A 13455-nucleotide genomic window follows, 5' to 3' on the forward strand; every position below is an offset into this window, starting at 1 on the left:
CACACCCAGAAGGATGGACTATGAAATTCTGACCCCAACATGGGGCAAGTCCCTCCCACAGCCTCACTGCTTAATTTGCTCAGAGGTTTTGTGATTTAAAAGCAGGCCATGTATGAGCTAGAATTCCTGGTAATTCCTAATTATAATGAATTAAATGGGAAATCCTCTGCTTAGGACTTGTTTCCCAGTTATCAAGAAATTGATTTTGCTCTAGGAAATCATTCATACCCCAAGTCTATAGCCACTTAAGAATCGCTTTGAAATATAGTGAGTCAGAGAATGGAGCTCCTGGCCTGGAGTCGGGAGGACTCATGTTTCTGAATTGAAATCTGGCCTCAGACACTTCCTAGCTGTGTGTCTTTGATCAAGTCACTTCACCCTGTTTGCCTCAGTTTCCTCATCTATAAAAAGAGCTAAAGAAGAAAATGGCAAACCACTCTTAGTATCTCTGCCAAGAAAACCCAAATGGGGTCATGAAGAGTGGAACATGACTGAAAAATGAATGAGTAACTTTGAAAATATGGTAGAAGTTCTCCAGGATGTCTTCAGTAATGCCACATGGAACATCTTTTGGCACACAGGTTTAGGGCCTCTGTTTATCCTTGCCCTGAAGTGGCTACTGAGCGAAGAGAAATGTTGGCTAATGTCAATGTGAGGCTGGAGGATTTAAATACTGTAAGTAAGAATTATTTTCTTTCTAAGTGTGTGATTGTGATGATTCTTGGGAATCTCTTTTTGAGTGAGCTTCACAGCAGACACAATGTGGAATGGTGGGTAGAGTGCTCAAGCCCAATCCTGCCTTAGATCCTCCCCAGGCAACTTTGTGGTAAAGGGGGAAAGACCACTGGACTGGGAGACAAATGGGGATAATGATGATGATACCTACCTCTGAAGGTTGTTGTGAAGTTCAGATAAGATAATATTTGGCAAATGTTAAAATGCCATGTAAATAGCTATTATCATTAGCCGTGTGACCCTTGGTAAGAAACTTAACCTCTCTATGCCTCATTTTCCTCATCTGTAAAATGACAGAGTTGGACTTGATGGCCCCTAAGGTCCCAGCTCTATATCTACGGGGTCCTGTGTCTCTATGTTTCATGTTTGCTATTTCTGGATGCTATATACTGTCCAAAAGGAGGCGCTGTGATATACTAGAAATCATGTTCAATTTGGAATCTTAAGACCTGGGTTGAAGTCCTTGACTCTTTCTGGTTGTTGAGTTAACAACTCTCAGTCTCATTTTCCTTATCTGTAAAGTGGGAATAATAAGATTTGTAATATTCAGCCCATGGGGTTGTGATAAGGAACAGATGAGATAAGGTGTGAACATGCCTTGTACATTGTAAAGCACTATATAAGCGTCAGCTGTGACCTTTAGGACCTCACCTGAAATTTGGCTGAGGTCTTCAAGAATCATATATAATGGAAGGTCTAACCAAATGACAATCATGTGCCAACACTTCCAATGTGCTCCATCATCACTTGGTGATTTGAGTGCCTATGCTTCAGTCCAAAGACAGAGACTCTTTAATCCTCTTAAATTCCAACTATATCAACAAAATAGCCGATCCCAGAATTCTGGAATTTGAAGTCCAGGAACCATGTTAGGTTTCCTGTGCTCATTTTCCTTCTTCTTTGACAGGAAACTGGCTAAGAGGTAAAACAACTTACCCAATATCATACAGCTAGTTGGTGGTGGGTAGACCTGGGACCAAATCCTAAGTTTTCAGAAGCATCGCCTAGTATTCTTTCCACCCATCCAGTGAAATCTTTGTGTCTGAGTCTCCCTCTTAATTCAGAGGTCCTGGGTCACGTTAATTGCTCAGATAGCATTTGGAAATTGAAGTTCTCACAAAAAGTAGCCATGAACTTTCCTAATTAAATACTTATGCTCTCCTAGAATCAAATATAGAATGTTGTTTAGTCATTTCCAACTCTTTGTGACTGACCCTTTGGGATTTTCTTGGCAAAGATACTAGAGTGGTTTGCCATTTCCTTCTCCAGTTCCTTTTACAAATGAGGAAGCTGAGGCAAACAGGGTTAAGTGACTTTCCCAGGGTCATATAGCTAGAGAGCATCTGAGGTTGGATTTGAACTCATAAAAATGAGTCTTCCTGCCTTCAGACCTGGTACGCTATCCACTGAAACAGCTATTTGCTAGTAGTATAATCATGGGCAAGTCCCATAATCTCTCTTGGCTTTAATTTTCTTCATCTGGGACCTGGGTTCAAATTCCATCTGATGCTTATACCCAGTATGACTCAGTAAGTCACTAACTTTCCTGAGTTTCTTCATTTCTAATATCAGGGATTTGGGCTAGATGACCTTTTGGGGTCCATTCCAGGTGTATATTTGACTCCATGAAGGGTTTGGACTAAATGACTTCAAAAGTCCCTTTCAATTCTGTGGTCCTAGGGTTGGAGGTAGATTAGGACATAGACACAAATAGCCCCTGACTATACATGATAAGTGCTCTCTAAATCATATTCACTCTAGGAGCTCAGTGGAAGTCAAGATTACTTCCATGTGGGTCACAAACATGCCCCTGTTCCCATTTTTGGCCAGTGTATAATTGTTCTCTCTTTCTTTTTTTTACTTGGGTCTTGTAGGTCATAACCCAAACTGAATCACACCGTCAGCGACTGCTACAAGAAGCAGCTGCTAACTGGTACTCATGGAGCATCAAAGTCCAGAAGATGAAGGCTATCTACCATGTCCTAAATTTCTGCAACATTGATGTCACCCAGCAGTGTATCATTGCTGAGATCTGGTTTCCAGTGGCAGACACGGTAGCCATCAAAACGGCATTACAGCAAGGAGTTGTAAGTAGCCAGAGGGAGCAGCAGAGAAGGGAGTTTTGAAGATGTTTGGGGACCTATGCTAACCTTTAAAGTACCTTTGCCTCTTTGACCACAACTCCTTGGCCAAAGTGCCAAAACCTCAAAGTGTGTCAATGGAAAAGCTGCCATTTCCTGGATAACAGCTCCAGGGCACTGCTGAGATCACTGGAGAACACTTGGGAACAGTTGGCCTTTGAGTCATGCTGGATTTGGTATCTTTTTGCATTTTCCAGTCTGGTGAGCATGAATTAGATGTCTCTTAATAGTTAATGTTTATATGGCACTTACTATGTGGCAGGAACAGTGCAGAGTGCTTTATAATTATTATCTTGTTTGATCTTCACAACAACATTGGGAGGTAGGTGCTTTTCTTATTACCTCTATTTTACAGATGAGGAAACTGAGGCAAACTGAGGTTATCCTCAGGGTCAGTGTCTGAGACTGGATACAAAATTCCCGACTTCAGCCCTGGTGCTCTCTCTTAGCACCACTTAGCTTATCTTGCTAGATGGTAGGAGTTTTGGTTTAAATCTAGTTTCTTTTGGATTTCCTGGTAGTTTTTGTCAAATAGTGAGCTTTTCTTGCAGTTAATAGGGTCTTTGGGTTTTATCTTCCCACCTGCCTATATATTCATAATAAATACATTTTGTAAAACTTGACAAATCATTGGAAAGCATTTCCAGGGCCTTTGTGTGTGATTGACTTTGTTATGTAGTAGAAATCCAGTCCTTCAGGGTTCCTCCTAAAGATTACTTCAGAGTTAACTCTAAGAGTAGTTAAGAGCTATCATCTGGGAACTTGGACTTCAGATTTGAATGGGTGTTGAGGAAGCATACACAGATAAGCAGCTACACATGGAGAAACCTGCCTAGAATGCACATTGGAGCTAGAGTTTACAGTGTGAAGTGTGTGTGTGTGTGTGTGTGTGTGTGTGTGTGTGTGTGTGTGTCTGTCTGTCTGTCTGTCTGTCTCCCAGCCCAGGGCATATTGCAGGCTTTTATAGGAAACATCTGAGTGGATTTCCAGTAACCTTTGCACCTAAGAATTTGTCTAGTAATCAGCCATGAAATGGAGTTCAGTAGAGTTGCCATTTACTTGAAATTTTAATTTTCCCTTTCCCTCCTTTATGACTGATATTGGGATGGCCCTGGGGAGATTTTGTGGATAATTATCCTCTACAAATAGCCTCTGGGTAGATTTATGTCCTTGTTGAAATTAAAATTCAAAACTCAGGTCTTAATTGTTTGTGGTGATAAGAATCTTACTGCATAGCAGATTGCTAAACACTAGGCTCTGAGTATACAAAGATGTACATATCAGATCTATCTATCTAGACATAGATATAGATACATATATAGTTATATATGTATATTACAAATATATATAGTATATATATATATTACAAATATACATATGTATATATATGTATTACAAATACACAAGTGGAAGAATCCCTATCCTCAAGTTCTACTGGAATCCTAGAAGAGTCAGACATTCTAGAGTCTGTACTTAATCTCTTGGAACACTTCTGCAATTTCTTTTGTCTTTTATGTTGAGATAGTGAGGGGTTAAGTTGAAAGCAAGGGTCTTGGTGAGAGCACTCATGAACACTGGGTGCCCAGGGGATGCTGGGTGTTATGGGAGAAGCACAAAAACTCCTGGACTTCAGTTTCATTAAGAAGATTAGATATTTCCTTTAAAAGATAAGTTATAATACCAGGTAACATAAGGTAAATGGCAAATAGCCATCTCAGCAGCTCCTGGGAGGGTAAAATCACTTTGGGCTGGGACAGAAGACGGATTTGAGTTGGCTCTTGAGTCATAGTTAAGATCTATTATCTAAGGGGGCAGCAAGGTGGTGGAGTGGATAGAATATTGGTCCTAAAATTAGGAGGCCCTGAGTTCAAATTTGGCCTCAGACACTAGCTGTGTGACCCTGGGCAAGTCATTTAACCCCAATGACCTTCTCCCCTCTCCCCCCCAAAAAATCTATGATCTAATATCTAATATAGAAAATAAAACCAGAATTGTAGACTAATGTTCTCACTGAGGGAGGAGGCCATTGGATAGTGAGATCATTAAATGAGACAGAGAAGTACCCAGAAAATTGGGAGGAAAACCTGAGCTATACAGAGTTGGAGAAGTAAAAAGAGTGAACTTATTCCTATTCTCTTCACAACAACCCTGTGAACTAGTATGGCCAGGGGGTTATTATCACTATTTTGTAAAAAACTGAGGCAGTTATTTACCCATCAATTCACAGCAAGTGAGTGATAATAAAATTCCCTTCTGACAACTTTCCCCATGGGATCACTGTATTCTCCCCATCTCTGGTGAATCCCTGTTACTATCCTTAGGTTAAAATAGAAATTCCTCACTTTGACGTTTAAAGCCTACCTAAATATAGCCTCAGATTTATTTCACATTATTCTTTTTGTGTCCTCTTCATTCCATCCAAATTGGTCTACTGCTGTTCCTTGAAATCGGCATTCTATCCCTGCCTTTGTCCCCTTTCCACAGGCTGTCCCCAATATCCAAGATGCCTGACTTCCTCACTCTCTGTTTCTTAGAATTCTGAGGTTCCTTTAAGACTCAGTTCAGATGCTACTTATATCAAGAAGCTTTTTCTGATCACACTCTTTTCCTCTTCAAATAGTGTGTTTTGGTGTTTTTTCTCTCAGTAGAATGTCAGTTTCTTAAAGGCAGGTTTAACTTTTTTATTTTTTTCTCTTTGTATCTTTAGTGCCTAGCAAAAGACTGAATACAGAAGGTCTTTAAAGAATGATCTTTGAATTCAGCTGAATTGAAATTGACTTTTTTTTCCTTTTTAGGACAGAAGTGGCTCACCTATTGCCCCCATTATGACAGCAATGGAAATTAAATCAACTCCTCCTACTTTTAATAGAAGCAATAAATTCACTGCTGGCTTCCAGAACATTGTGGATGCTTATGGAGTAGGGAATTACCGTGAGATGAATCCAAGTAAGTGAATCTCGTGTTTTTTCAAGATTTAGTCAATGGCAAGATCAAAGAGTGGATCAGGAATTCAATCAGTGGATACTCAAATCAATAACACCATTCTGTTCGTAAGATGGCATTCAAGTTCAGGGTACCCTTGAATAAGAATTTATTCCTGTTTGTAACATTAAATTTATAGCTTGCTCAGGGAGCCAAATCCACGTTTTGCTTTCTTCACCATGGCACCAGAATATCTCTTTAAATCCAGTGAAGGTCATACCTAATTTTCTTGAATTGTTTCATGAATGCTGTGGGATTCCACACCCAGAAAAGGGTCTCTGGACACCTGAAGCTCTCCTTACCATTGGTGATCACCTGAGCTTGATGCTCAAATTCCAGAGCAATATGGCTTCTTGATATCATGAACAATTTCCCTTTAAACCATGATAGGGAAGTTGTGCCTTCTTTCCATTATTATCTTCATGAAATAGCCTGTCAGGTCACACCCAGCCAAGTCTAGATGCAGAAGGGAATGGAGAAGGGTGCAGTTTTCATAGATTGACCTGGTTTGGGTGGTAACCATCACCTGAGTCCATGTGATACCAGTGGTAGAACCAGAAGTTTAGAGACAACACAAGCTGAAAAGCAACCTATGGCACTTAGCATAAGGCCTGGCTCACAGTGTTTTACAAATGCTTCTTTTCTTGACTTGATATGGAGGAGGGGTTAAAAGTCTCAAACATGATGTGTCATCTTCTTTCTGATGGTCTTTGGGTTTAAGAGGGCTTCTGTAAGCAGGAAAGAGTGCTCAACAGGAGCTCCCTACAGCTCATTGTGGATGGTTGGAAGCCAGGTTTTCTGTGTCATTCCAATTGGTAACAATAACCACATTTATTGGGTTATTCCAGAATCAGAATTTCTCTCTTGTACTGGATCTCATCATCAATATAACTTCCTTCCCCTCATGACATCCTGCTATCTTGGACACTCAGCAAACTGTCATCATCTCTATCAAAGTGGTCTATCTAAAGTAGCCAACTGTCACTGAGACAGCTTAATAAAGGCCTTTTGATTGATGATTGATTCAAAGTCTCTTCCATTTCTCGCTCTATGGTTCTAAAAAAGACTAGAGTCTCTGGAACTCTGTTCTAGATAGCTTACCCATAGACATCTCTATCTGAGGAAATGTAGAAGTTTCTCTTGTATTAGCTGTCTAGGTTTTAATTGAACTCAAGCTTGCTCTGCCTCTTCTCCAACAGCCCCCTACACCATTATTACATTCCCCTTCCTGTTTGCTGTGATGTTTGGAGACTGTGGCCATGGAGCTATCATGCTGATTTTGGCCCTTTGGATGGTCATGAATGAACAAAGGTTGCTTGCCCAGAAGAACACCAATGAGGTAAGCATCTAACACCTAACATTAGACCTGACTTCCTTTGAATTTTCAAAAAGAAAGGAGTTTTATGTAGTGGAATGAACACTAGCTGGGCAGTCAGGAGATCTAAGTTTTATCTATGCTTTTCCACAAACTGTGTGACCTTAGAAAAGGAGACTATGTGATCCTAAATTATCATAGAGCTTATCCTAGGGACCTCAGATCATTTGGCCCACCCTGACCCCTCCTTTTACAGATGAGAAAACTGAGGCTCAGAGACCTTAAGGGACTTGTCCAGCATCACACAACTAGGAAGTATTGGAGGCAGAATTTGAACCTAAATCATCTGGATTCTGAGTCCAGCACTCTTGTTCTATTCAGCCCCCTAAGTTACTGAACTCTTCTGGACCTCAATGCCTCTCTAAATTCATTTTAAAACGAGTGATGGAGTTATAGGATACTGGTTATCCCTGTTAGATCAAAAATTCTGTGTTCCTGAGTAGCATTTTGTTCTCTCCCAGATGACATAGTAAATGGAATTTTGACTCAAGAGGCAGGAAGACCTGTGTTCAAATCTGACATCAGATACTTACTAGCTGTGTGACCCTGGGCAAGTCACTTCACTTTTGTTGCTTCAGGTTCCTCAGCTGTAATGGGGATGATAATAGAAACTATCTCCCAGGGATGTGAAGATCAAATCAGGTAACATGTGTAAAGTGCTTAACACATAGTAGGTGCTTAATGGGTCTAGAGTCAGGAAGACTCATCTTTCTGAGTTCAAATCTGGGCCTCAGACACTTCCTTGCTATGTGACCCTGGGCAAGTCTCTTAATTCTATTTGCCTCAGTTTCCTCATCTGTAAAATGTGCTTGAGAAGGAAATAGCAAATCACTCCAGTATCTTTGCTAAGAAAACCTCGAATAGGGTCACAGAGAGTTGAGCGGAACTTAATTAACTGAACATCAATAACAGATAAATGCTTGTCCACTTGATATTTTTTTTAAAGAGGAAAAGTTTGTGTACTTGTTACATTAAAAAAAAAAAACAAAATTAAATGTATGTTTTACTTGTGGTTAGCCTATTAATGTTTTTTCACTGTTTCCCCACTCCTACTTGTTGAATCCTTGGTTCCTGATAAAAAGAGGTTCTTTAGTTGGTGATATATTAGCATTTTCTATTGCTTTCCAAGCCCCTCTAAGGCCTTTAAGCTATGTGGAGAGCCCTAAACTGACCAATGTTTGAAGAATACTGAGAAATATACTAAATACAGATAAACTTGACTTTGTATAGTTAACTCTAGAAAGAGTACATATGTTAGTTGATGCAAAATGATTATAATTATACTTTGATATAAACATTTTTATCTGCTACTTCTATTTTCTTTGCCTCATGGATAAAACATTAAATGATCTGGATTGGATTGGCACAGCCTGATCCTTCACGTTATTCTTAAATTCTAGTCCTTTTAGTGTTAATTGTTCAGTAAACAATCTTTTCTAGCACTGATGTTCTTTTTTAAAGAAGCCATACTGAACTATTTTGTGATTTGAATAATTAGTGATAATTAGGCAATTAAGCAACAACACTTGCTTAATTCAAAACCTTTGTTTTGAAAAATGAAATTTAAAAAAAAGCCACAACCATTGGCATACAATGGCAAACATTGTACCATGTATATACAGAGTGGAAGATGGCCTTGATGTGAAAGATCCATCATTGACACGAAGGGATCAGTATCCAAGGATAGCCTTCTAACCCTCTTTCTCACTTTGAGCAGATCTGGGATACCTTCTTCAGTGGACGATATTTGATCCTACTAATGGGTTTCTTCTCTGTCTACACTGGCTTCATATACAATGACTGTTTCTCCAAGGCTCTCAACATCTTTGGCTCCTCCTGGAGTGTCCGGCCCATGTTTACAAATGGCACATGGAAGTAAGTGCTTGAAATTTACAGTTACTCTCTGACCACTCAAGACAACTTTACCGCATATCCTCAGTTTTTTAGGGGGAAATCCAGATCCAGAGGCTTTAATTAACCAATGTAGTCTCCTCTTGGGACTAAGAGATGTCTGTTACCTATTTATTCAATCACTCTACCAAGGCATTTGTTGATATCTTTCTCTGATGGCATGGTCTTCTTTGGCAATGAAGGACGAACACACTTTGAGAGAGTATACAAATCAATCACCACTTAACACACATTTATTAAGCTCCTATGTACAAAGGAGCTTGCATTATAGTAGGAGAGGTAAATTATTTACACATGGTTCTCTTTGGTGATCTGGTATGGACCCATGCTCAGAACGTTTTTTAAATATGTAAAATAAAATATATAGGATTATAAAAGAACTCAATTATATTGAGTTATATTAGTTAAGACAACAATTTCACTGACTCCAGATTAAGAGCTCCTGGTAATACAGAGACTGCTAGAAAGATCCTCTCTCCCTGGGAGGAGACCACTGCTTGAACTTAGAAGTGGCTGGATTAGTCTTCACTTCAATAGGGTTCACCCCTTACTTACTTCCTTTGGTTTGGAGTCTAGGAGTGCCAGTCAATCTAAAGGGAACCTAAATCTTCTCTGAAAGAAGGAGACAAATACTATTGAATCTACAGAAATTCCACTGCGTCATAAATTTTTAAGGCCACCTCTCCTGTAAAGGTGTCTTCAGAGACAGACTTGTCTTGCTATGTGCTAGCCAGAAGACACTTTTCATATCACCTTATTATTCCCTCTGTCTCTTTACAGTAATCACTTGCTGGAAACCAACCCGATTTTGCAACTGGACCCAGCTGTCCCAGGAGTATTCTCTGGAAATCCATACCCATTTGGAATTGACCCGGTAAGAATGTCTATTTGGGTTCAAAGTTCTGGCAGCAACCCCTCTGGGGTTGGTCACTGAGGATTTGCTGAGTGTCCTTCATTTTTCCAGCTGTGAAGGAACTAAAGCCAGAAGACATGGTGAATGATCCTACCCTAGAATCACTTAATATGCTAGTTGTGAGCAACACACATGAGCATCTATGAAATATAAACAGTACAATGATAGGTATACACACTGTGACATGGATTAAAATATATACAGTATATTTATCATGCACATTATTAGAATGTTATATACAATGTATCAGATATACAGAAATATAGTGTTTACATTCATCTGTCTTAGAGTATACTATATATGCACTCTTAAATAGGCTTAGACGCAGACTGAGGTAACAATGAATTGGCTGGAGCAAATAATCCATTCTTTTAAATAAGCCTTTCTATAGTACCAATTCTATGTCAGGCTCTGCGCTAAGTGTTGAACATACAAAGAAAAAGCAAACAGCTCCTGCCCTCAAGGAGCTCATATTCTTGCGAGGAGGCAACATGTAAGTGACTATGCACAAAGAAGCTATGGACAGTGGGAGAGCATTTCTAAAGATCTTAAGGGACTGTGAGGAGATGAGGAGGATGGACAGACTAGGACAAGTGCCCTGCCCAAGGTGGACCTTGAGCTGAGTCCTGAAGGAAGGTAGGAATCTGAAATGAAGAGAGAGAACCTCTCAGACATAGAGAGTGGTGAAACAGCATGAAATGGAGAGATGGGGTGTTTGGCTTTTATATTGTATCCTGGGAGTAATAGGGAGCCACTGGAGTTGAGGTGACATGGTCAGACCTGTACTTAAGGAAGACCGCTTTGGCAGTTGAATGGAAGATGAATTGGAGTAGAGAAAGAGGAGGCAGGGAAGTCCATTGGAGAGTGGCAGTTTTATGAGTGGAGAGGAGGGGACCAAGACTAGAGATGTTATATGGATAGAAATTATAAGACATGGCAACAGATTGGATAAGTGGAGTGCAATCTAGGAGTTAAGGATGACCCTGAGTCTATGGGCCTGGGTCACTGGGAGGATGATGGTGCTTTACACAGTGAAAAGGTTACTTGGAAGAAGGAAAACTTTGGGAGCAAAAATAATGAATTCTGTTTTGAAGATGTTGATTTGAGATGTCTACAGGACATCCAATTGGATATGTCCAAAAAGCACTTGGTGATGTGTGATGTCAGGTCAGCGGAGAGTGTAGCTTTGGATAAGTAGATGTAAGATTCTTCTCCATAGACATCATAATTCATTATGTGAGAGTTAATGAGATTGCCAAATCAGGAAGGAACTGGCTGTTGAAGGATATCAAGACCATGTTTTGAGGGACAATGTTCCAGGTGTAAAAAAATGGTGTGAGCAAAGACAAGGAAGTAGAAATTTGTAATCTAAATGAGGGCAGGGACTTCTTTACTTAATCTTTGTATCTCCTTCAGGACCTAGTACAGTGTTCTGTATATAGTGGCACAGTGGATAGAGTGCTAGGCCTGGAGTCAGGAAAACTTGTGTTCCTGAGTTCAAATCTGGCCTTACACACTCACTAGCTGTGTGACCCTGGATAAATCACTTAACCCTGTTTGCTTCAGTTTCCTCATCTGGAAAATGAGCTGGAGAAGGAAATGGCAAATCATTCCAGTATCTTTGCTAAGAAAACCCTAGATGAGGTCAAAAAATGAAACAAACAAAAAAACTGACTGAACAACAATAACAAAAGAGGTCCCTTCCAACTCTATCTAATATCATCAAACAGATTTTTCTTATCGGAGTGGAAGTACTGATTTAGGCAGGAAGAGATAAAGGCAGATGGAGGATTTTAATCCTAAGGTCTATTACAGGGAATCTCTTATTGGTTTCTGAGTAAAGATTAGCAAAGTAAAAATCCATTTCAGTATAATTCTATCAGGAATCTGTATGACAATTTATTTCTAAAAACTGTATAAATAGATAAATGATGAGGAACTTGAGAATCAGAAATCAAGTCCATTTTTCAACTCTAGTAAGAATCAGAACAGAGATTTGAATTCAGGGAGATGATTGTGGGATCATCAGTTTAGAGCCTGAAAACACCAAAGAAGCTAGTGGGTTCATTTTTAGAGTGTTTTCTATGTGCCAGGTACTGTGCCAAGTGCTTTACAATTCTTAGCCCATTTGATCCTCATAGCAACCTTGGGAGGTAACAGCTATTATTATCCCCATTTTATAGATGAGGAAACTGAGGCCAACAGAGGTTAGGTGGCTTGCCCAGGATCAAACAGTTAGGAAGTGTTTAATGCTAGATTTGAACTCAGGTCTTCCAATCATAGTTCCAACACTCTGCCACTTAGCTGCCCCCATGGGATTAGGCTGCTATTTATCATCAATTAATTATTTCTTTACAATATAAATTGACTCTATAAGAAAGACCAAGGGGGATTATTTTAAAATGTCAAAGAAAATTTCAGTTCATCCTTATTGATTGAAGTAGGTCTCCTGTGGATCTCTAAGATAATGCAGTATGTGTCCTTTTACTATACGTGTCTCCACATGTAAAAATAGACTGTTAGGACTGGAAGAATTTGAGAAATCATGTAGCTTAACCCCTTCACACTGAGTCACTTTGGGTTGGGGGTTTGAGTCAGGACTCAGAAACCACAGGCAAATCACTTCACGTTAGCCCCAGTTTCCTCAACTGGAAAACGTTTACACTTGTACCGTATGCTTCATCATAGGGCTGCTGTGAGGAATGTGCTTTGAAAACCTTCATGCGTGGTTCCAATGTGGTTGGTCATTGTTACAGATAAACTGGCAGTAGCAATTGGCATCTCATTTGATCCTTACAACAACCCTGAGAAATAGGTACTATTATTGTCTTCTCAATTAAGACAAGGAAACTGAGGCAGACAGAAGAAGATAGATGAATTGCTCAGGGTGCCACATCTAGTAAGTGTTGGAGGACAGATCTGAACTCAGGTCATCCTGACTCCAGGTCCAGTGCTTTATTCACCGTACCACCTAGCTGCCTACTAACACCTGTAATACCTGCCTTGAAGGGTTGGTGTGAAGCTCACTTGCTTGCAAATCTCAAGATTTATTAGTGTTAGAACCCCGCATTGTATTCTTTTTAACACATCTTGAAAGAGGAAAAGGAGAAAGGGCCTCCCCTGTTTGGTGAGTTATTTCCATCCTTCTTGAAAGGAATAATCTGTAGAAGTGAATGGTACATAGGGGTAGCTTTTACTATTTGTTTCTGAGATCCTAACCATGACTAGGGCTCATGGAGAGTCACTCTGTGACCTGTGGAAAGCCTATTTATAAAACTTTCTGGGAAACTATGGGGCAATGATTAGATTTTAGTGAAACACCTTTTTTTTCTGACCCAACCTTTAAATCTAAATGAATTTGGTGGGAGACCATCCATCAAATGCCATATAGTTATTGG

The 13455-nt window shown here is 39.8% G+C and overlaps 1 protein-coding gene across 2 annotated transcripts in view; it reads left to right on the forward strand.

The window, feature by feature from the left end:
* The window catches only part of ATP6V0A4 (ATPase H+ transporting V0 subunit a4), a 75463-nt gene that overhangs the window by 43286 nt on the left and 18722 nt on the right, over window positions 1-13455 (forward strand). For both annotated transcript variants that reach the window (XM_072652602.1, XM_072652601.1), the window contains exons 9-14: window positions 582-675; window positions 2610-2822; window positions 5672-5822; window positions 7058-7197; window positions 8951-9108; window positions 9925-10018. In XM_072652602.1, coding sequence (XP_072508703.1) covers window positions 582-675; window positions 2610-2822; window positions 5672-5822; window positions 7058-7197; window positions 8951-9108; window positions 9925-10018 — 850 coding nt within the window. The remainder of the gene's footprint in view (window positions 1-581; window positions 676-2609; window positions 2823-5671; window positions 5823-7057; window positions 7198-8950; window positions 9109-9924; window positions 10019-13455) is intronic.

Source organism: Notamacropus eugenii, chromosome 3 (assembly GCF_028372415.1).
Source record: "Notamacropus eugenii isolate mMacEug1 chromosome 3, mMacEug1.pri_v2, whole genome shotgun sequence".
In the NCBI taxonomy this organism is placed as follows: Eukaryota; Metazoa; Chordata; class Mammalia; order Diprotodontia; family Macropodidae; genus Notamacropus; species Notamacropus eugenii.